The following is a 24,416-nucleotide window of genomic DNA, read 5'->3' as shown; positions in this document are numbered from 1 at the left end:
GATTTCTTGGTTAACAATCATTAAGCCAATCTACAATGCCTGTGTCTTTCGGCTCACAGCTTGTCTTTGAAATTCATTGAAAAGTTCCATTGCTTCTCGAGCCACGTTGGGCTATTTCTTATGATTGGTCAATTCACAAATCTGCCTTTACAGTTTAGCTGCTTGAACATTTAATGTCTGCTTACTTTTAAGTCAGAACTGACTACAGAATTTGGAAAAACTGATTTACCAAAGAAGTGATGAGGAGATGGAACTTATTACCACATGAAGTACTTGAAACAATTAGCACAGATAATTTAGAGGTGAAGTTAGATAAGAATAAGGTGGGGAATGACTGGAATGTATCGTAGGGGTCAGGGTTAGAGAGGTGGTCTGGAGAGACTCACATATGGATCATTAATATAGACTTGTTTCAATTGTGTACATTCTATGTAATATAATACGAAAAACAATTGTGGCTTCTGATTTACAATAAATTGAATCTATTGCAACACTGCTCAGTGGTTGAGTAAAACAAATCAGATTTTGTAACTGAAAAGTCAGTACTGATCTGAAAGTGAAGTAACTGCCACTTTATAAATCATTATTGCAACTCCAGTTACTGCACAGCTGTGGTTGCTGTAGAACCGAGAAATTTTGTAGCTATTGTAAGAGTAGTAGAACAATATGATGATTGAGAGCATTTGATTATGAGCAGTTATGTTAATTGAATGCATTCTCTATAGGCGACCAATTTGTAGAAATCTGTGGCTAAGAATGGCCTTGGGATTTAATCTACATTGTAGGTCATCTACGCTGCTGACATGTCTGAACTCGATTAAACCAACAGTAAGTCTACTTACTGCTTTCATTTGCACTTCTTACCTGCACAGTGGCACAATAAATCAGAACCTCTTAATGGTAACTCAAAAGTTGGAGAGATTATTCTTTCCAGGGGAAAAAAAGATTTGCACCAGTTCAAACAACAGAAACTTCCAACAACTTTATTCTTTTTTTATTTCAATTGCCTGGTCTCAAGGTAAAAAGCTTTGAAAGTGATTTTTAACATTAGGTACAGAACAAGAAAGTCCACTTATCCACAAGTCACAGTGCCATTTATCATCTTCACATATTACAGAAAACCACCTGTACTGTCCATGTACTTCTGAGTTTATTTTTGGCCCAATTAAAATAGAAGTATGATTTATGTTGGTTGATGTTCAGTTCAGAGATTTAATTTTCAGAGAAATCACAATCTAAAAAGGTACAATTTTTAAGTGGAAAAATACTTGGTGAAATTGTTTAATATAGCTGATTGAAAGGTAAAAAGTTTTCATGGGATAATCCAACAATGTTTAAGAGTATTGCCTCCAACTTGTTGCTTTCTGCAGAATTTCAGCAAAAGGCATCACATCTGGGAGTAATAGCAATTTTAGTAACATCTGCCATTGAATGCTTGAATACCATGAATACAAAATACCATGTTTTAACATATGCAGTTTTGTCATTTAATTTTTTTCCAGCTTTTACTTTGAAATATATTTCATGCTTCTTAGGATATTTATAACACACAAGCTACACACAGTATCAAAATACCTTATTATCCTGAGATGGGACATAAAAATGTTGCCCATATCTATTTTGAGACATCAGTATTATTATAACATGAATGGATGAATAAAGCACCTTGCATGTCCAGGCACCAACCCTCATTTGTTTTGTTCAACCATAATGAAATCCTTTCCTATGAAGGTAATAACTAACTTAGTGCCTAACCTCTGAACATAGAATATAGACATACCTTGTAACCGGATACTGGTCACAGTAACTATGTAAATAAAGGAAGTCTTGTCTGCATAATAAAATAAACAAATGAAATTATGGTACTGAAATAATTCCAAATTATGGCACAGTGCTTTAAAGCCCTGAGTAGACACTCCTGTCTGTTTTCTGCAGGTACTATATTGAAGTTATATCCCATCTATTCAGATGTCCACGTGGATTTAAAACCAGGGAAAAGTGCAAATGTACAATTACCTGTCATAATTACAAGAACGTGTCATGCCAAGTACTCCGATTAAAATAAAACGACAAAGAGATTACGAAGTGGTGTTGTCTTCCATTGTAAGACAAAAATACAACTATTTAAATTGCGCAACTGTCAATGTGTACACCTGCATCTGACACTCCACTGTTGATTTGGAAAAGCTAAATGACATGTAGGTCACAAGTGATGTATTTTCAACTCCATGGCCAGAAATACATATTTTTGTTTTCTAGTGTTTCAATGACAGACATAGCCAGTGAAGTGTATAGCAACTACACCAGAAAACTCCTGGTGCAAAAAATAGGATTGAAAGAGGTAACACTTGTTCAGTTTTATTACTATATTGAAGGGTAATGTCCTGGTCCCCTCATCTTTGATAACGTTCTTCTGCTAGTAAGATGGAACAGTTGCAGACAATCTCTGTGTAAACTGTGTGTGTGATTTTAGCTCAGCTTCCACAGATTACTAGGAAAGAGCTGTAATGGTTATTAACAGTTTTTAAACATTTCTGGGTTCCAATATAAAACACATTCTTACACCAGAGTTTTTAAAGAAGCTCTTTTAGTACAAAAATACTATCAGTGCAAACAGCACAACGTTAGAACCACAATGACCAGGTAGTGCATAGCCTATATTACAAAAGTAAGTGAAAGTAAATAATCTTATTAACAAAAAAAACCACATTAATCAAACAGAGGCACTCTGTTTAGGTGACAAAAAGACAATCTTTAACAAGACACAGTCTAAAAAATGCATTAGTTTAGCAAAACATACATGATAAAGCTTATTTATTGCATCTTCCACATAGAATATTCTAGTAATACCAAACAAAATGATTTTAAAAAAGGTTATAACTATATAGTTCAAAAACTAATAATTGATACTTATTTAAATTAGTATTAGAGTCTATTAGACTTAAAACGCAAATCCTTTTCCCAGTTGCCTTTTGTAATCATTGCATTGGCTCATTACATTTGTACAAAAAAGTTGGTGGAAAATCGCTTTCAGTTTAAGAATGTAACAGACAATTCAAAGACAAATATCATTGGTAATGCTCCTGGAGAGCACTTATACACAAATAAAATCATAAAGAGTCTGAAGCAGAGTTAAAAAGTGCATAAATCAATTTCAGACTTTGTTTTCTTTTATAGTCCCCATTTTTCTACCCTGCTGTCAATTAGTTGTTTATTGCCAACAAGTGATATTCAGCAAATATGCTTGATTTCTTAACAGGATGCCACACAGTGCAAAAATGGAGTGGTAAAATACTAATAATGTGAATAATTCATCCTGGTTTCTTTCAGAACTTTACATTTGGAATGGATTATTAGAAATTCAAGATCTTCAATTTTAAAAAAGATTTGGGTAGGTATATCACAAGAAAACCACAAATGTTATTTTCTTATGCATTTAATTGCGCGCAGCTCTTTCCAGAGAATTTCCATGTGAAGATTTGAGAAAAACTATGACTATTAATATGACAGGCTATTCAATGTTTAGCTTCCATTATTTCTTCACCATCAATCCTTACACTATTCTTCAGCTCATGAATAGGCAAACAATTCTTCCTTGCTTAACTGCTTATATTTGTCAGTCAATAGTAAATCATGAAGTTAATTAATTTGTGACTTTTAAAAATCTGAATGTCACTTAAGCTAAAGATTTCTTAAACATCTGTCAGCTTTCTTTGATTACAGTAATTACTTTTATTGGTGAGAATCTGCATTCATATTTTCCAGGAATCCTCCTGCAGAATCGGTTAGTGTTGAATATGAATTAGGTGGTAAAACGCTCAATTTATTGTGAACAATATATTGATATCAATTGTGTAAAGTAAACAGTTATATAATGTTGGAGATCACTGCAGGTCGGTCAGCATCCATGGAGAGAAAGCAAGCTAACGCTGAGTCTAGATGACTCTTCATCTGATGAAGAGTCGTCTAGACTTCAAAAAAAAAATTAGCTTGCTTTCTCTCCATGGATGCTGCCTGACCCACTATGATCTCCAGCATTTTTTGTTTTCAGTTCAGATTCCAGCATCTGTAGTAATTTGCTCCTACTTAATTATTAATTACATGTGGCCAGTGTTTAACGGAAAACAGCATTTGGCAGTTAAATCCTGTCTTGATCAAATAAATCCACCACTGCACACTACATATATAGGTCCCCCTGCAAATGTCATGGTCGGTGATTTAAGAATATAACGTGTTACTGGTTGTTCATTCCTTCCTTCTACCTATTTTACTGCTCACTGACATTGGTCCCATAGAATAGAAATTATCATAAGGACACTTCTACATTTCTGTACTTTACACAGTGATAAGCCTTGTAGACACTAGGTTCAATCTTCAAATGGTCAAATTTGAATCCTGAAAAGAACTGCGGCACACTTTGTCATCTTAAATATTTTTATATATAGGCGAGCTGTTATCCTGAGGGGAAGAGCTTGGTGATCTCAAGTGAAGTGGATTGGATTGGAAATTGACCTTAATAACATCAGGATTTGAAGGGATGACTTAAATAAGGTATTCCTCACTCATGATATCCATCCAGTACTCCTGTTGGAGGGTAATGTGGACATTAAGTTAGCAGAGCAGTGGCCTCAGCTTCGATGTATCCTCTGGTCAAACCATCGCAATCAAGGCTTGCATGAAATAAAAATGATGAGCTGATTGCAGAAAGTAGTGGTGGGTACCTAATACTCTTGGAACTATACCCACAGAAGAGAGGGAATATATTTGGGAAATAACCAGAAGGGAACATTGGCAAACGAATAAAACATTTAAAACAAAATCTAACAGCCTCAACAGGAAAACAGATAAAAATTAACAAAAAGAACAAAATGAACAAAATTCACATCTATTTGAAACAAACAGCAGCAAAACTCATTTCTGGATTTGGGTTCCATGATTTAATCATGTCTCAATATTACAAAGTCCCCTACAAATGCCCTTCCCAGTTTTAAGATCCAGAACTGATTATGTATCAGTCTTCATTATGTCCTGCAGCACAGCCCATTGGTCAACCAATCAACTCCTGCTCAGTCTATGCTGCACAATAACTGAACTGACAGGCAATTCCAGAAAGCATCTCCAACTCTGAGCACCAGCCAGACACACCAGAAACCTTTCCAAATTCCCTTCAAGAGAAACTAGCAATAAAATAATTCTAAAATTATAACCCTTAAGTCAAATTTACAAATGAATGTAAAATATAATCATTAAACTGTAATACTGTACACTGTGTGAACAGAAGGAAGAATTTCCACTTATGGCTTTATCTGTATTATTTAATGTCTGATGCATAGATTGTCCAGTACTTGGCATCCATTTGCACTGAATTAAATTTACTACGAGCTTTAATTTGGAGACACTTGGCTGCATGAACTTTTCTGGTATGACGATGTTAGTAACAAAATAGCAAATACCAGAAATTTTAGATAAAACCAAAAATGAAAAGCAAGTCCACCAGGGTGTGAAAAGTAGATAACATTTCAAGGGACCCATGATTGCAATTTATTTCATTTTTTTCTCCCTTCAAATGAAGATGGGCTGCTATGTATTTCCAATATGATTTTTTTATTTGAATATAACAATTTTGTATTGACAGGTATCAATAGCAGTGCAGTAGCTGAGGGTGGGGTTTGGCAGGTAATCAGAAACCTATTGCTCTATCAATCTTGTTCCACTTGTACTATCAAATTACTTGAATAATCCTTGTTAAAATGGCTATGGAGAATTAAATTCTAAAATTTTTGCCTTTAGCAATTCTGGACTGATCGGGCAAAATCATTAATACAGTTACGTAAAACATCTTTCTAAAAAGCTGCTACAATATAGAAATGAGAGAAGAGAATAAATCTGGATGCATCCTGTGTACCGTTCAGAGGCAGCACACAAAGTAGAACTGATTGATATACCCTATGTCCCATGAGCGTGTAAAATATCTTTATCAATCAGTTTGAACATGTTGCAACAACATCTCCAGTGCAGGTTGGGCTTGAATCCAGGGATGCTACCACTGTGCCACATGACCCTAAAACCAAGTTATACCAAATTAACAATGAAAAGATAAAACACAGATTTGGCAATTAAGGTACCTCTGCTCAACCAGAGACTTTAATACTAATTAGAAAAACATTAAAATAATTTAATGGCTTCTATTTACGGTAATATTTTACTCAAGTTTATAATACAATTCTTTCACCCTAAAAGTCTTCAATGATGTAAATAGAAAGCTTCATTAAAGATTCTTCACTCACCCCGGTGAACCTACTTGGGTGCATTTTGCCACAAGGAAAGAATGCTCCTACAAACAGTCCAAGACACCAAGCCTACGACAGATAGCATGAGGACAAACTTACATAAACCATCTGTGAATTGTTGAGCAAGGATTCTGATTCCCCCACATCTGACATTTTACTCAACAGGGAATTTATGAATGCGTCTTCAAAAGAATTTGATAAGCAGTGCGAAAGAAGTGACTTGGAAAACTTGAATTAAATTCTCCAATGAAGAAAGAATTGCATTTATCTAAGGTCTTCTTACTTTTGGCAAAAATCTGTGTTTCGCACATACTCCTTTTGAAAGTGGTAAACTTCCAACTCCAAAAATGCCACATCAGGAAGAATTAATGGCTAGCCCTGTAAATTTATGCATGTTCTTAACTAAATACTTGTTGGAATATGTTCCTTCCTACTACAGACTGTCATGCCGTGTAACCCACATTCATTGCAGCAGTTTATGAAACTTCCATACCCTTTAATTTTATCAGAAATTAAGACCAGCAAAGGGGATGTATACTGTTGGGCTCAGCATGCTTTGTACCATTGGATAGTTAATCAAAATTTTCATTATGAATAAGGTTGCATTTACCAATTGAAGGTTTTAGTACTGTAAGAGTGTAAATTACAAAATTATTTATTGCAATAAGTCAGTAGTGTGGCAAATGTGTATGCATTCCTACAATTTTCTGGTTTACTCAATATAGTTTGTTCTGCTGACTTCAAATTGAGTTAGCTGCAACCAGCCAACTGAAGGATAGAAGATTAAAAGGAGTGTATAGTTACAGATATTTTATGTATCTTGCACTGACTTATTTTGGTGAGAATTCAATGGAGCCATGTTAGGTTTTGGTTGTGGAGGGAGGGGTTGCAAAAATTAAGCTATATACTGAATGTGCAACGTTCGTCAATACATGTCTTTGTAGATCTCCTGTAGCAGGGGATGCAATGAAGTGGCTGCTTCAGTTTTCTTAATTTTCTGGACAAGTTGCGCATTCTCAGTTACTAGCTGGCGCAAGTCAGCCATTTTCTGGAGGAGCTTTGGAAAGAGGTATTGAGAGTCTGGATGGTTGGTTTGCAAATGCAGGCTCAAAGCTTGAAGAATACTGTCTTGCATCTCTTCAATCTGTTTTACACTCATTAGCCCAGGACGGTCTATATTGAAAGAGGGAAAAAAAATAATTTGTTAGCACTTTTTTGGATCGGGGCTGATTGCTCTGTTGTGCTCAAGAACAGTGTTTTTCACCTCATTCCTTTACCCTTTTTATTAGTCTGTTACTCTCCTTCCCCTCCCACATCCAGAAGACAGGATAAAGCAAAAAGGGGACTACTTGTTTGAATTTCAGAACAACTTCCTGAAACTGAAAGTTAAAATGTACAGGGTAGAAACTAAAAGTGCAGAAGGCACATGCTGACTGTATTTTACACATAATTGATTGCCTTTGATGGCAGCATGCAATATAAATAAGGTGGGGCATAGGTGATGTTTAGAATGATGTCAAGTGGTGGTTTACTGAGATAGCTTTTGAAGCAACAAGTTCGCTAAACATTAACGTAAACCTTAGCCAATTGCATCGCTGAGGGATGAGTGCTGGCTCTTGGTCTTCTCATGTGGACCGAACTAAATCTTGGATTTTTTTTTGTGCCCTATGTGAAGGGTGTCTAGAAAATCAAACACAGGACAGCATTGGAATTAACAGTTAAAACTAAGAAAATGGGAGCCAGGAGTCAGGTGATTGTATTTACACTGTTAAATCAGTTTTCCCTATCAGACTCATAAGAGTTAATTACTGATCTCACGAACACCAAGATGCCCAAATTGTAACAAGACAAACTTCAATGCTACAAACTTAGTCAGACTTCTGGTACTATACTCAAGCATGCATTTTTCATGTAACTAACAGTGACTTTTCCAGCCTATCCAACTGTAGGGAACTAAGCAACAAGGCATGGACTGGTTGGACTGAAGGGTCTGTTTTCGCGCTGTATGACTCTGTGACAAGCTTCCTTTGCACTCACAAAGATATCTAATAAGGGTTCAGGAATAATGATCAGAAGAAAGAATCTTGTTGATTGTTTCCTCCTCCTCTGCTTGTCCAGAGGCTCCAGTGAGATGGGAAAAGGGAACAGAAAATGTATTTCTATGAATGGAAAAAAGTACTGTGCAAAATTTCTCATCAAAAGGAAATGGTTATGACGTTTCAATGTTCTGTCTGCAGACCATTGTTTGGGGGTGGGTTGGTGCTAGTGTGAAAATTGGGAAAATTGTTCTTTGACTGCATAGGCAGGTAAACCTGACCCAGTTAGAAAGCTATTCACTGTCAGTAGCACTGTAGTGTGAAAACATACTGAGGTGGTTCTGTGTTAATGGATATCATTACATATACTACAGCCAGAACTAAAGATGCTTCCAACAGTTTTGCTACTCCAGATTCATCATTACCTGTTTTTATTTCCACAAAATTAACATCAGTACTCAAACTGCATTGTTTACAGCTTGGGATATATACAACGCTCAGCTTTATTGTGCTGTCCTCACACTAGTTTTCAGTGCAGTTATACTGCTTGAAGCTTGTGTTTTCAACTATTTTGCATATAACCTTTCACCTTGAAAAACCTTTACATTAAAAATACACTTGCCTCTTTCAGATTAATAAATATCAGAATATTACCTCAAGCTCATCTTCAAAGTCAGTGAAAAATAATATTTGTAAGATAACAAGATTGTATTTTTTAAACAAACATTGTACAAGCCGTTGGTGGCTAATATACACTGTAATAATTAAATAACTTTTATGGTTTGTGTTGTGAAGAAAGGCTGGATAGGTTCGGAGTTCTTACACTGGAGCATAGGAGGTTGAGAGGTGACCTCATAGAAGTTTATAAAATAATGAGGGGTGTGGATAGAGTTAATGACGGTTGTCTTTTCCCTAGGATGGGGGATTTCAAGAATAGGGGGCACATTTTTAAGATGAAGGGAGAGAGATTTTAAAAAAAAGAGACGAGGGGCAATTTTTTTCTTAAAAAACACAGAGGGTAGTTTATGTATGGAATGAACTTCCAAAGGAAGTGGAAGATGTGGGTACAATAATAAAAGACATCTGGATAAGTACATGAATAGGAGGGATATGGGCCAGGAGTAGGCAGGTGGGACTATGTTTGGCATGGACTGAAGGGTCTGTTTCCATGCTCTATGACTATGACTCAAAGTCAAAGCTTTGAAATCAGCTCGTGGCTCAAGCCGTAAATAAATCACGTGTTGCAGTTCAATACTAAACTCATATGTTAAAATACAAGTTCTTTAAGAGTCAAACGTAACAACTCCAGAGTTAATTGACAGGAGTTAACAGCCATTAAACTTTGAATTTGAGAACTGGGTTCACACAGCTCTTACAACACAGTAGTAGTGTCCCTAACTCTACGCCAGAAGGTCCAATTCAAGTCCCACCTGATTCAGACAAATGTTGTAACAGTATTTACCAATGGCAGGAGTTAGCAAAGCCTACAGGTTAATCAAGTTAGAAAGGGTAGCTACATCAACAATTGTGGAGACTGCATTAGGGGCAGTTTCCTGTAGCAATGTGTCATGGAGCCAACCAAGAATAGTCTATCTAGTAATGGGTAATAAGAATACTTCCCCTAGGAAGTAATGATCATAACATGATGAATTTAATATTTGGTTTGAGTTGAGAAACTTGGGTCAGAAACATCTGTCTTTAACTTAAATAAAGAGAATTACAATGAAATGAGGAAAGCGTTAACTAAAAGTGGACTGGGTGGATGGATTGATTAAAGAAAAGGGACTAAGCAAGCAGTCGTAGATATTTAAGGAGATAAGTCATGATTCTCAATAAAAATATACGCCAGGAAGCAGGAAAGATTCTAAAAAGCAGGATAAACTAACCATGGCCAAACAAGGAAGTTAAGGGGAGTATTGAGACAAAACAAAGGAGGCAACAAGACAGTGACAGCACTAAAGACTGGGACAAATTCAGAATGCAGTAAAAGGAGGCTAAAAAGATACTGAAGAGAGAAAATAAATGAGGGCAAATTAACAAGGAAAATAAAAACTGACCGTAAGAGCTTATTTAAACATACAAGGAACAGATAGGTCAAAGTGAACATAGGCCCCTTCAAAACTGAATCTGGGGAGGAAGTTATGGGGAACAAGGATACGGCAGAGAGGTTAAACAGATATTTCCCCCGGCCATGCTGTTATGCATCCTAAAAAAGTAGCTACTGAGATAACAGATGCAATGATTATAATTTTCCAAAACTGGAAGAGCACTGGAGGATTTGAAAGCTGCCAATGCGACATCGCTATTCAAAAAGGGAGGGAGGCAAGAAGTGTTTAACTGTAGGCACATTAGCCCAACATCTTTTGTTGGGAAAAGAAATGGAGTCAAGTATTAAAGAATTAATTGCAGCACATTCAGAAAATCATAACTTAATCAAGCAGAGTTGACATTTAATGAAAAAGGGAAATCATGTCTGATTAACTTATTAGAGTTTTTCGAGGAAGTCTCAACAAACATGGAGAGAGGGAATCCAGCAGATGTGTTATATATAGACTTCCAGAACATGGTTGACAAGATACCTCATAAAAAGGTTAAGTGACATGATACAAGCCCATAGTGTTGCATATTGACATAAAATAGAGAATTGGCTAATGGGCAGGAAGCAGCAAGTGGGGTAAAGGAATTGTTTTCCAGGTAGGTAACCTGCAGCCAGTGGAGTTCCCTAAGGATCAATGCTGGGATCGCTACTGTTTACAGAGGAAAGGAGTGAATGTACTGTAAACACAGTTGCAGACGACACAAAAATAGGCAGAAAGACAAGTTATGAGTGGGATACAAAAGGTTTACAGAGATACTGATAGGTGGGCAAAAGGTTGGCAAATGGAGTATAATGTGGGAAAACGTGAAATTGTTCATTTTGAAATGGAGAACAAAAGAACAGAGTATTAGACAAGCACTTTCTAAAACTGATTAGGTGAGGCTGTTTGCAAGTAAGGGATGACTGACAAGCAGGAGGTTTTCAAAAATAGGTAATGAGAGTTCAAAGACAGTTTGCTCCTGTTAGTGTGAAGGGCAAGGCTGACAGAGGTAGGGAACACTTCATAACTAGAAATATTGAGGCTCTCGTCAAGAAAAAGGAGGCATACATCAGATACAGACAGCTGAGATCAAGTGAATCCCTTCAGGAGTATAAGGGGAGGGGGAATGGGAGTGGGAGTTCACCTAAGAGGGCAATCAAGACGGCAAAAAAAGGGAACATGAACAGCTTTGGGAGATAAAGGTGAAGGAGAATCCAAACAGATTCTACAAGTACATTAAGGGCAAGAAAGTAACTAGGGAGAGAACAGGGCACCTTAAAGATCAAAGAGGTCATCTGAGCGTGGAAGCATAGAAAATGGGTGAGATACTAAATGAATAGTTTGCATCAGTATCTTCTGTGGTGAAAGATATGGAAGCTAGGGAACTTGGGGAAATAAACAGTGGAGGCTTCAAAAGAGTCCACATTACAGAAGAGGTGGTGCTGGATCTCTTAAAATACAAAAATAGATAAATCCCCACGACCTGATCAGGTGTATCCAAAGACATTGTGGGAAGCTGGGGAAAGCAATTGCAGGGCACCTAGCAGAGATATTTATATCATCGACAGCCACAGGTGAGGTGCTGGAAGACTACAGGGTGGCTAATGTTGTGCCCCTATTTAAGGCAGCAGCAAGGAAAAGCAAGGAAACTATAGGCCAGTGAGCCTGACATGAATAGTGGATTAGTTGTTGGAGGGGATAGTGAGAGACAGGATGTACATGCATTTGGAAAGCCAAGGACCGATTAGAGATAGTCAGCATGATCTTGTGCATGGGAATGTGTCTCACAAACTTGTTTGAAAATTTAAAACAGATGACCAAGATAATAAATGAAGGCAGGGTGATAGATGTTGTTTACACAGAATTTAACAAGGCCTCCGACAAGATTCTGCATGGTAGACTGGTTAGTAAGGTTAGATCACATGGAATCCAGGGAGAGCTAGCCAATTGGACACAAAACTGGCTTGATGGCAGAAAACAAGAGGGTGGTGGTAGAGGGTTGTTGTTTGGACTGGAGGCCTGTGGCCAGCAGTGTGCTGCAAGAATCAGTGCTGGGTCCACTTATTTGTCATTTATGTGAATAATCTGGATGAGAATGTAGGAGGAATGGTTAGCAAGTTTATGGATGACACCAAAATTGGTTGTATAGTGGACAGTGAAGATGGTTATCCAAGAGTAACAAAATCTTGATCAGCTGTCCAATAGGCCAAGGAGTGGCAGATAGTGCTTAATTTAGATAAATACGTGTTTCATTTTGATAAGACACAACAGGGCAAGACTTGCGTATGGAACAGAAACACCTAGGGATGCAGGTAAGTCGTTCATTGAAAGTGGTGTCATAGGTAGTCAGGGTGTTGAATGCTTGCCTTCATCAGTCAGAGCACTGAGTATTGGAATTGGGACATCATGTTGTGACTATACAAGGCATCAGTGAGGCCACTGTGGAGTTCTGGGTGCAATTCTGGTTGCTCTGCTATAGGAAGAATGTTATTAAGCCAGAAAGGGAGTAGAAAAGATTTACATGGCTGTTACAGAGACTGGAGGGTTTGAGTTATGGGGAGAGGCTGGATAGAGTCAGAGATACACATCATGGAAACACACTCTGGTCCAACTCATTCATGCTGACCAGATATCCTAAATCAATCCAGTCCCATTTTCCAGCATTTGGCCATATCACTCTAAACCGTTGTAATTGTATCAACCTCCACCACTTCCTCTACCAGTTCATTCTATACCCGCGCCACCCTCTGTGTGAAAACATTACTCCTTTTCAAATCCTTCCCCATTCACCTTGAACCGATGCCCTCTAATTTTGGACTTCCTACCCTGGGGAATAGACTGACTATTTACCCTATCCATGCCCCTCACGATTTTATAAACTTTTACACGGTTCCCTCAGCCTTGGACACTCCAGGGAAAACAGCCGCAGCCTATTCAGCCTCTCCCGACAGCGCAAACATTCTTTTACTAGAGTGTAGGTGATCGAGGGGTGACCTGACAGAGGTTAACAAAATCATGAGGGGTATAGATAAGGTGAATGGCAGGTGTTTTTCCCTATGGTGGGTGATTTCAAGACTAGGGGGCATATTAAGGTGAGAGGAGAAAGATTTTCAAAAAAAAAGATATGGGGGCAATTTTTAAAAAAATTACAGTGGCTCGTGATAAGCACATGAAAAAGAAATGTTTGGAGGGATATGGGCCAAGTGCAGGCTGGTGGGATTAGTTTAGTTCGGGATTATGGTCATCATGGACTGACTGGACCAAAGCGTCTGTTTCCATGTTCTAAGACTCCCAGTTGTAAGGAGAGGCTGGACAGGCTGGGACCATTTTCCCCCTGAGGTGTCGGAGGCTGAGAGGTATAGGTTTATAAAATCATGAGACATAGATAAGGTCTTTTCCCCAGGGTAGGTGTTCCAAAACCAGAGGGCATAGGTTTAAGGTGAGAGGGGAAGACTTAAAAAGGGACTGAAGGGGCAACGTTTTCCACACAGAGGGTGTTGTGTGTAAGGAATGCGCTGCAAGAGGAAATGGTAGAGGGACGTACAGTTACAACATTTAAAAGACATTTAAACAAGTACATCAATAGGAAAGATTTAGAGGGATATGGGCCAAATGCAGGCAAATAGGAATAATTCAGATTAGACAACCTGGTCAGCATGGATGAGTTGGTCCAAAGGGTCTGTTTCTGAGATGTACGTCTCTGACTCAGAAAACCTGCAGAACTGCAACACAATGGGACTTCTGCATGAAACACAAAATTAACACACAGATGCAGCAGATAATCATGAAGTTGCCCTTACTTCAAAGCTTTGGATGACAAAAGTAGGGAATTCTTACTCCATCTGTACCAGGAGCTGGTGAGACCGCATCTGAAATACTGACAGCAGTTTTGGTCCCTTTATTTAAAGGGAAGACATCTATTTAATTGGAGGCAGTTCAGAGAAGGTCCACTCAGATGATCTCTGTATGGATGTAGCGTTTTATGAGGCAAGGTTAAATGGGTTGAGACTCTACTCACTGAAGTCTAGAGGAATAACAGGTAATCTATTGAAAAATATAGGACTTTAAAAGGGGTCTGACAGGGTAAGTTCTGAGAGGATGTTTCCAAACTCAGGAGAGCCTAGGACCAGACAGTATAATCTCAGAATAAAAGGGGCACCAATTTAAAATGGAGATGATATGGAATTCCTTCTCTGACAGGGAAGTGTGTCTTTGAGCTGTGGGGGAAAATTCCTTCTGTATATTTAAAGCCGAAGTATACAGATTCTTGATCAGTAAGGGAATTAAGGGTTACAGCGAAAGGGCAAGAAAGTGGATGTGAGGAATGTTGGATCAGTCATGATTCTACTAAATGGCCTTGCAGGCTCGAGGGGCTGAACAGCCTACCCCTGTTCCTATTCCTTATGGTCTTATGGATGCAGGACTTTGTAAACAAAGGCATAGAATACAAAAGCACAAATATACAAGATGCAAACTCATTCTTTCACAACTGAACTAGTGTTTCCAATTCGAAACACTACCTTTTTGGATGGACCTGAAAGATTTAGAGAGGGTACAGAACAGAACAAATTTACTGCAATAGCTTCAGGGATTAGTGATGAACTGAAGACATTGAAACTACTAAGCAGAGATATGACAGGAGTATTTAAAACAATATAGAGGCATAGAATCATACAGCAAGGGAACAGGCCTTTCAGCCCAAACTGGTCCATGCCAACCAAAAATGTCCATCCACGCTAACCCCACTTCCCTGCACTTGGCCCATATCCTTCTAAACCTTTCCTATCCAAGTCTTTGTCCAAACATCTTTTAAATGTTGTTAAGGTATCCGCCTCAACCACTTCTGCTGGCAGCTCATTCCATATGCATATCACCCACTGTAAAAAAAAGTTGCCCTTCAGATTTCCATGTATTATTTCCCCTCTTATCTTAAACTGATGCCCTCCAGTCCTTGATTGCCCAACTGTGGGAAAAAGACAGTGCTTTCACGCTATCCATGTCTCTCATGATCGTATATACTTCCATAAGACTTCCCCGCTCAGTATCCTACGCTCTAAAGAAAAAAGTCTTAGCTTGTCCAACCTCTCCCTATAACTCAGTCCCTTGAGTCCTGGCAACATCCTTGTAAATTTCTTCTGCACTCTTTCCAGTTTAATAACATCCTTCTTATAGCAAAGGTGACCAAAACTGAACACAATACTCCAAGTGCGGCCTCACCAACGTCCTGTACAACCACAACATAACATCCCAACTTCTATACTCAATGTCCTGACTGATGAAGGCCAATGTGCCAAAAGCCTTCTTCACTGCCCTGTCTACCTGACTCCAATTACAGAGAACCGTGCACCTGAACTCCAAGACCTCTCTGTTCTACTACACTCCTTAAGGCCCTAACATTCACCATGAAACTCCTACCTTGATTTGACATTCCAAAATGCAACATCTCACACTTGTCTATATTAAACTCCATCTGCCATTTCTCAGCTCACTTCCCAAGCTGATCAAGATCCTGCTGCAATTTCTGATAACCTTCCTCACTGTCCACGATACTGCCTATTTTAGTGTCATCTGCAAACCTACTAATCATGCCTTGTACATTCGCATCCAACTCACTGATATAGATAACAAACAGCAATGGGCCCAGCACCAACCCGAGGCACACTACTAGTCACAGGCCTCGAGTCCGAAAAGCATCCTTTCACTATTACTCCTACCATCAAGCCAATTGTGTATCCAATATACCAACTCTACCTGGATTCCATGCGATCTAACCTTCCAGAGCAGCCTAACATGTGGAACTTTATCAAAGGCCTTCTTGAAATCCATACAGACTACATCTACCGCCCTGCCCTCAACCACCTTCAAAAAGAACTCTAACAAATTTGAGAGGCATGATCTCCCATGCACAAAGCCATGCTGACTACTCCTGATCAAACCCGGTCTTTCCAAATGCATGTATATCTTATCACTCGGAATCTTCTGAAGTAACTTACCTAACATGAATCAAGAGGGGTTCAGATCGAGTAAACAACCTTGGAAACATATAATTCTTTAAAAATATTTACAGGATGGATTCTGAGAGACTATTTCTGCTGACTGGAGAGTCTAGTGTTAGGGTCATTTGTCTCAAAATAAAAGGGGTCAGCTATACATATATCTAACTTTGGAGCTGAGCATATAGTCACTTAAACTGCTGCACTATTCAGTAAAATCATGACTGATCTAATTGTGGCCTCAACTCTACACTCCCATTTATCCAGATAAACTCAGGTACCATATTTAGTCAATCATCTATTGATTTCTGTCTTACAAATATTCAATACCTCTGTCTCCAGTGCACTCTAAGAGTTTCAAAGATTCATGATACCCACAGCAATGAACAGATACAAGTTTTTGTTTAAGGTGAGATTAAATCTGTGTTCCCTAATTTTGAACCCTAATATATAGGGAAAACATTGTAAACATTGCCCTTGCTTTTCCCATTACCCCATAAATGATAATGATGTACATAAATAACAACTGAGATAAAGAAGCAAGTGTCTGAAGAGGAGGGTATGCTGAATATCTGTAATGTGGAGTTCAACTGATCCTATTAATGGCATGACAATTGTTTTCAATCGAAGTTTAAGTGATCTTTAACACCTAAGGTCTGGTTATCTTGATTCTAAGCCTATAATATGGTGCAACTGTGCTATTGTTAAATGAACTGAATATACAAAAACCTGCAAGATGGTGCTCTAGATCCGGCTGAACACTAAATTGGTGTGGTTAAAAGTTATTATTAAATTTATAACAAATATGCCAAATGGGGCTGGTTGCTTGGAAACTGAAGTTGGCAGAGATAAGATTATTGTTTTGTTTATCATGTGAGGCTGTAAATCAGAAAACTAGCTTTGTAAGATGATCAAAAACTTGGAGGTTACCAAGACAAAACTAGCCAGTGAGCAATGAGAAGGCAAGCTCTGCCTTTCCACAGCCATTCATGCAGGTAGCCAGCACTGAACAAGGTATAAGGAACAGAGCTACAGGAGGATATCTATCTAGGTCAAGACGAAATGGACTGATCAACTACCTGGAGACAGGAAGAAGAGAACTGATTACTCCCTTTGTCCTGAATTTCAAACAAGCCCTGACAACCTCACACAAGTGGACTAGTGAGTACAAGTCGCATTGAATGCAAGTTTCTTCTTTAAATGTCAAACAAACATGATCTGTGCAAACAATAATGTGGGAGTCTTAGTTGCTGATTGTGCACGTTAAACATCTAAACCAAACAAGGGGTTATTAACAAAATACGTTATTTTAGTAAGCAACAAAATTGGCACTGTCATACTGAAGATACAACTGCACACAACTAGGTGGAGTAGGGAAAAAGGTACCTCTTAATGAGCAATGGGATCAAATCATCCACTGAACTAAGAAGGTGGATGAGTGCACCCAAAATCTACTTAAAAGACAGTCATCCTGCTATTGGGGGCAAAAGAACCAAAAAGGCAGAGTGCTAACCCATCAGTGTCTGGTTAAGGAAAACCACCTTAAATCAGAATCAAAAGGTGAGCATGGCCCTCATTGGAATAAGATAAACAGACTAATGCAAGCAATAAAGCAAATCAGAGTATATTATATGCAGTAGGTGGTGTTGGGAACAACTGTGATAGTATGTCAGAGGAGCAGGAAGAGGGCAGCCAAGATACCAGACAGCAAAGTTGACAGCCCCTGTTTATGGTGCCAATGCACCAAGAATGACATTTCCAATGATCGTAATGGGATACCAAATATGGTGCGAGTATTTGGTGTATTATACAGTCCTAACTAATCAAGGTCTGAGAAGTTCCAAGGTGGTCATCGAGAACTGTACTGCACTATAAATGCACTTTCTTTGAGGTCAAGCAACTAGTCACCTTATACGAACCAAATGGGGAACTATTTTAAAATAAAAAAGGCACTCCAACTCACTCTGGGAAGCATGTTAATCACCTCTCTCTCAGCAGCAGGTGAACTTTTCAGTCAAACTGAGGTGCTATCTTGGGGAAATACATCAGAACCCAATAAGACTCCCTACATATAGGTGGATTGATTGTGGACAGTATAAAAGAGGTGCTGAAGAAAATGACCCTATTCCTCCACCCATAAGAGAGTCTATGAGCAAAGACCACTCCAAAATCCTAAAAACAGGAGAGAAAAGAAAAAGAGAGCTAGATATATGGATAACATGGGGAAAATTGTGACAATATGGAACATTAAGAGGTACCTCACAGCCCCACGGAAAACACCTGGGAATAAAGCTGAGGTTGGGGGTGGGATGAGAATACCCTCCAATGGGAATGAATGGTAAACAAAAGACCCCAAAGTCATGGAGATAAGTACTGTGAAATAAAAGCCAATCCTGAGCATGAACACAGAGACAGGCTATACAATAAGGGGTTAAATTAAGATATTAAGTAAAAGATAATGGCTCAGCAAGAGGAAAGCAGTCAGATGACATTGATATAATGGGAAATGGTACAGGGAAATGCCATTGCGTGTCATTAACTGATAAAGACAAGACACTCATCACCTCATACAAGAATTCCGAAAAAAGATCACTGGACTCAAAATGTTAACTCTGCTTTCTCTGCACAGCTGCTGACAGACTTGCTGAGTTTTTCCAGCAATTTGTTTTTTTATCACTCGGAGATTCTGCATGTTCTACTTAAAAGGCCAACTCTTCTGACAGGTCACCCCCATGATCAAAATGTCCTTGGTGTTTTGGGGATTTCAGGGGCAAATTTGCCTGCCACCTCTATGTACTTTTGAGAAGTGGTCCATGGATATATTCATGGCTGACAGAGGCATAGAGATGCACAGCATGGAAATAGAACCTTCGGTCCAACTCATCCACGCCAAGCAGACATCCCAATCTGACCTAGTTCCATTTGCCAGGACCCCACTAAACCCGTCCTATTCATATACCAATCTAGATGCCTTTCAAATGTTGTAATTGTATCCACCTCTACCACTTCCTCTGGCAGCTCGTTCCATAGGCATATCACCCTCTACGTGTTACCCCTCAGGTCCTTTTTAAATCTTTCCCTTCTCACCTTAAACCTATGCCCTCTAGTCTCACCTTAAATCTATGCCCTCTCGTCTCAGACTCCCCCACTCTGGGGGAAAAAAGACCTGGCTATTCACCACATAGGACACATTTTTGAGCACCAAGGGAATAGCAGGATGCAAGATAGGGCAGGAACATGGGGCTTATGTAGAAGTTCAGCCACAATCATAGTGGATAGTGGAGCAGTTCTGAGGGGCCTCATGGCCCACTACTATTTTTCATATTTAAAGAAACTTTTTCTAATAGCTAATATGCCAATAACCATAAGTCAGAGTGGAGGGTGATTAGCAAAAGAACCAGAGACAATACGAGGAATACCTTCCCTGATTATGTAATGAATGATTAGAATTTGGAATGTACTGCGTAATAATCTGCATCGACTACCAGCCTGAGTAACAATTATGAAAACTGAATTGGAGAAATACTTGAAAGACAAATAATTGCAGGAACGAAAAGGTGAAAGTGCTGGGTTGCGGCAATAACTGTATTGCTGTTTCTAAGCCCTACTTTCCCATGATTCTCTGTAGTAAAAAGAGTTAGTGCTTCCATTGATAAAGGTTTAGTTCCTTACCTCCACATAAAATAATGGCAGCCACAAAGAGAGCCAAATCACTATCATCCAGTTCCAAAGCATTGAATTTCACTGCAAACTCAAACTTGGGTTCCATAATTTCACCAAATGGTTTGCGTAGGCTCCTCAGGAATTCACGAGTTACAAACCCATTTCCATTAGCCACAAGAAGACCATCCTTATTCATAATTGATGCCAACATGGCAAAAATGGCTTCATGTACACCATATTTTAACAATGTCACCTGGTCATTCAGGTATAGCTTTAAGAATTCAGGGATGCACTTGGCAAACTCAGTGAGCTCTCGTACTGTCTCAACAGTTGTACACTGGCAACGATGGAAGACATGAACTGCAATCTCTTTGTTTGGAATTCCATTTACTGATTGTTTCCAAACTAGGTTTTTCTCAGCCTGCCAGAGAGTCTCCATGTCATGAATCACAAAAGGCTGCAATCAGGAAAGAAAATTGCAAATTAGAATTTGTTTGGAGAATCATCTTTGACGTTCACTTTACTTACTGACAATTATAATATCAATTCATGTAGCACCTTTTCCACCACAAAATCAGAAGGTCAATTGAAAGCAAACGTGATGATTTTCTACAATTCTAAATTCTACATATAATTAAAGATACAAAACTATTTCCGCAACATACCATTTTATTCAGCTAGCCAGGAGTATGGAAGTTGACCAGTATAAACTTCAATTCACTATCATTTGTTTCTTTCATGTGGGAAATACCACATTGGTAGTGCACAAGGCTGGAGTTACAGCACTAGTTGCAAGCTAAAACTGATGGGAGAAAATCCTTCTTCATTTCAGCCCCACTCTACCCTCCATGTATCACAATCCTTCTGTGCAATACTGCTTTCTCTCCAACTTGTGGTTAGTCACACATAATCAATGACTCCTAACTAGCCATGTGTTCTCAGATTCATGTGCCTGAGTCACCTGTGTTGTGTCTTTTCTCTTTTTCTTTTTGACTTTCACTTTTGCTCACTGAAAACTATCATTTCAATTCACAAAAGTACTTTTTTCCCAACAAAGTGAAACGCTGTTTCTGGAAAATGTAAGGTAAGGTGACCAACATTCAGTCAAAGTATTAACTATTAGTATGACAGAGAGAAGTAGAAAGTTTTACAAAAAATACAGCAAACTAGGCTTCTGCCAATTTCTACAATCAATCATGTGACATAGGGCTGGGTTGTGAAGATGGATTCTGGAATGGAGAGCTCAAAGGAAATATGAGCTTGAGAAAATTGCACAGTGTCATATGAAGTGAGGCACTGAAGGAATTTTAGTACAAGGGCATAATTTTATAGTAAGAGAACATAATTTTAACCTTCAAGTACATTACTTCAGAGTCTCAAATCATTGAGTTGAAACTTCCTATTCACAAATGACATACTTGCATTACAGTTAGAAGATACACACAGTACCATTTATAGCCACCAGATATCTCTGCTGTACATCAATTGGAAATGTTCAAATATCCCAACACTTTAGCTTTCTAATTCTTAATGGTAGAGCGTTTAAAGTGAATTAAAATCGCTTAGCAAATAAATCAGTACTGGAAACAAAAATTAAAATGGGAAAAAAATAAGCCTAAAGGCTACTTAAAAGAGAAATTTAAGGCTGTAAACAGCACAGACACCATTAAGTATCATGTATCACAGAAATAAAGAATGATTACAGCACAGATGGGAGCCATTTGGCCTCTGGTGTTTGCACTGGCCTTCTGCGGGAATAATTCACCTAGTGCCTCTCCCCTGCCTTCTCTAGCATTTTTAAGTAAAAATTTCTGTTCTAACTATTACCTCTAGTACAGGAGTATAACAGGCTATTGCCAAATCATAGAGCTGTACAGCATGGAAACAGTCCCTTCAGTCCAACTCGTCCATGCTGACCAGATATCCTAAATTAATCTAGTCTCATTTGCCAGCATTTGGCCCACATCCCTCTAAACCCTTGCTTTTAAATGTTGCAACTGTAACAGCCTCTACCATTTCTTCTGGCAGCTCATTCCACACATGTACCACCACTTGCTTGAAAAGGCTGCCCCTTAGGTCCCTTCTAAATCTTTCCCCTCTCACCTTAAACCTACATCTTCTAGTTTTGGACTTTGTTACCCTGGGGAAAAGACCTTGGTTTTTCACCCTATCTACACCCCTGGTGATTTTATAAATTTCCAGAAGGTCTCCCCTCAGCCTCTTACACTCTAGGGAAAATAGCCCCAGCCTATTTCAGCTTCTCCCTATAGCTCAAACCCTCGAACCCTGGCAACATCCTTGTAAATCTTTTCTGAACCCTTTCAAGTTTCACAACATCCTTCCTATAGCAGGGAGGCCAGGATTGCACAAAATTAGCCTCACCATTGTCCTGTACAGCCACATTACCTCCCAACTCCTACACTCAACACACTGACCAATAAAGGCCAGCATACCAAATGCCTTCTTCACTATCCTGTCGACCTGCAACTCCACTTCCAAGGAACTATGAACCTGCACTCCAAGGTCGCTTTGTTCAGCAACACTCCCCAGGACCTTACCATTAAGATGTATAAGTCCTGCCCTGATTTGCCTTTCCAAAATGCAGCACTTTACAGTTATCTAATTTAAACTCCACGCGCCACTCCTCAGGCCATCTGATCAAGATCCCATTGTACTCCGAGGTAACCTTGTTCACTGCCCACTACACCATCAATTTTGGTTTCTTCTGCAAACTTACTAATCATACCTCCTATGTTCACATCCAAAACATTTTTGACCCAGCACTGATCCTTGTGGCACACCGCTGTTCAGAGGTCTCCACTCCGAAAAGCAACCGTCCACCACCACCCTCTGTCGCCCACCTTTGAGCCAGTTCTGTATCCAAATAGCTAGTTCTACCTGTATTCCATGTGATCTAACCTTGCTAACTAGTCTACCACGAGGAACCTTGTTGAATACCTTACTGAAGTCCATACAGATCACGTTCACCGCTCTGCCCTCATCAATCCTCTTCGATACTTCTTCAAAAGCTCAAGTTAGTGAGACATGATTTCCCACACACAAAGCCATGTTGACTATCCCTAATCAATCCTTGCCTTTCCAAATACATGTAAATCCTGTCCCCCAGGATACCCTCCAACAACTTGCCCACCACTGATGTCAGGCTCACCCGTGTTTGGGTCTCTGGCTTTTCCTTATCACCTTTCTTAAATAGTGGCACCACATTAGTGAACCTCCAGTGTTCCGGCACCTCATCTGTGGTTATCGATGATTCAAATATTTCAGCAAGGGGCCCAGCAATCACTTTCCTAGCTTCCCACAAAGTTCTAGGGTACATCAGGTCCCAAAAACACGAATATGCACATTATATCCAATATTGCCAATTTTCCAAAACGTGTTCAGTAATGGTCAAATTTCAGCCAGTTAGTATTACTCTGCTAGTTTTGACATAGACCACATGGGTGGGCATTGATTTGTTCCTCATGTTTTTCTCTTAACTATTCAGGCATGAGGGGGGAGGAAATTAAAAAAAAAAAAAAAGGTCAATGACCCTTTTAATGGATTCCATGGTCGTCCTCTCTTCTGCTCTCTGAAAATGTTCATATACAAAATCCAGTACAAAAAGATGTTCCAAAAAGTAATTTTAAACAGAACATTCACTAAACTTCATTCAGCATTCTAACATGCCAAACTACTACAAAAGGATTCAATTATTGTACAAGACAAAGTACAATGATGATCTATTTATACAAACGTCTAATCAGGTTCTGTATCTTTAACGGTTTGTGATTGTGACAGTGATGTGATATTGTTGAAAGGAGAATTTAATATCAGTGTTAAGTTTTTTCCTCTTTTGGGCATAGTTTAGTTTCAATCCTAAAAAGGTGTAGGTATAAAGCCTCAATGTTGACTTTAGAAAAGTACTAAATTGAAATTAATACTTCTATTTATCTGACTTTTACTAATACCTTTCCGTCTCAATCAGGCTGTTGCACATTCCAGTTCTTCTTCAGAGCTTAGTACATAATCCAGGCCAGCCTCTGTTGTTACAGGAGGCTGAGGGGCTGTATTTTAGATGATATGCTTTCAAATAGATGTTGAAGGCTCCATGGGATTTTTTAGACAAGCAGGAAATTCCCCTGGTCTACTGACTAACACCGATCAATAAACATTTCGTTCACCCCAATGCTAGTTCAGAAATTTTGGCTGAGCACAAAATGGCAGTACCAGTTACTTACAGGTAACCCAGGTATAGTTCTGGGAAAACAAGGCGTAGAGCTGGATGAACACAGCAGGCCAAGCAGCATCAGAGGAGCAGGAAGGCTGACGTTTCGGGCCTAGACCCTTCTTCAGAAA

At 38.9% G+C, this 24,416-nt stretch overlaps 1 protein-coding gene across 1 annotated transcript in view; it reads right to left on the bottom strand.

The window, feature by feature from the left end:
• Positions 1–978: 978 nt before the first annotated feature.
• The window catches only part of ppardb (peroxisome proliferator-activated receptor delta b), a 50,502-nt gene continuing 27,064 nt past the window's right edge, over positions 979–24,416 (bottom strand). The window contains exons 4-6 of the mRNA XM_048611833.1: positions 21,479–21,534; positions 20,070–20,517; positions 979–7,463 (exon numbers count right to left, since the gene is read on the bottom strand). Of these exons, the coding sequence (XP_048467790.1) occupies positions 7,216–7,463; positions 20,070–20,517; positions 21,479–21,534 (752 nt within the window). The 3' untranslated portion in view covers positions 979–7,215. The remainder of the gene's footprint in view (positions 7,464–20,069; positions 20,518–21,478; positions 21,535–24,416) is intronic.

The sequence above is a fragment of the Rhincodon typus genome, chromosome 25 (genome assembly GCF_021869965.1).
Source record: "Rhincodon typus isolate 14 chromosome 25, sRhiTyp1.1, whole genome shotgun sequence".
Taxonomy (NCBI): domain Eukaryota; kingdom Metazoa; phylum Chordata; class Chondrichthyes; order Orectolobiformes; family Rhincodontidae; genus Rhincodon; species Rhincodon typus.
Note: the sequence above shows the minus strand (reverse complement) of the source record. Positions and strands in the feature narration are given on the sequence as shown.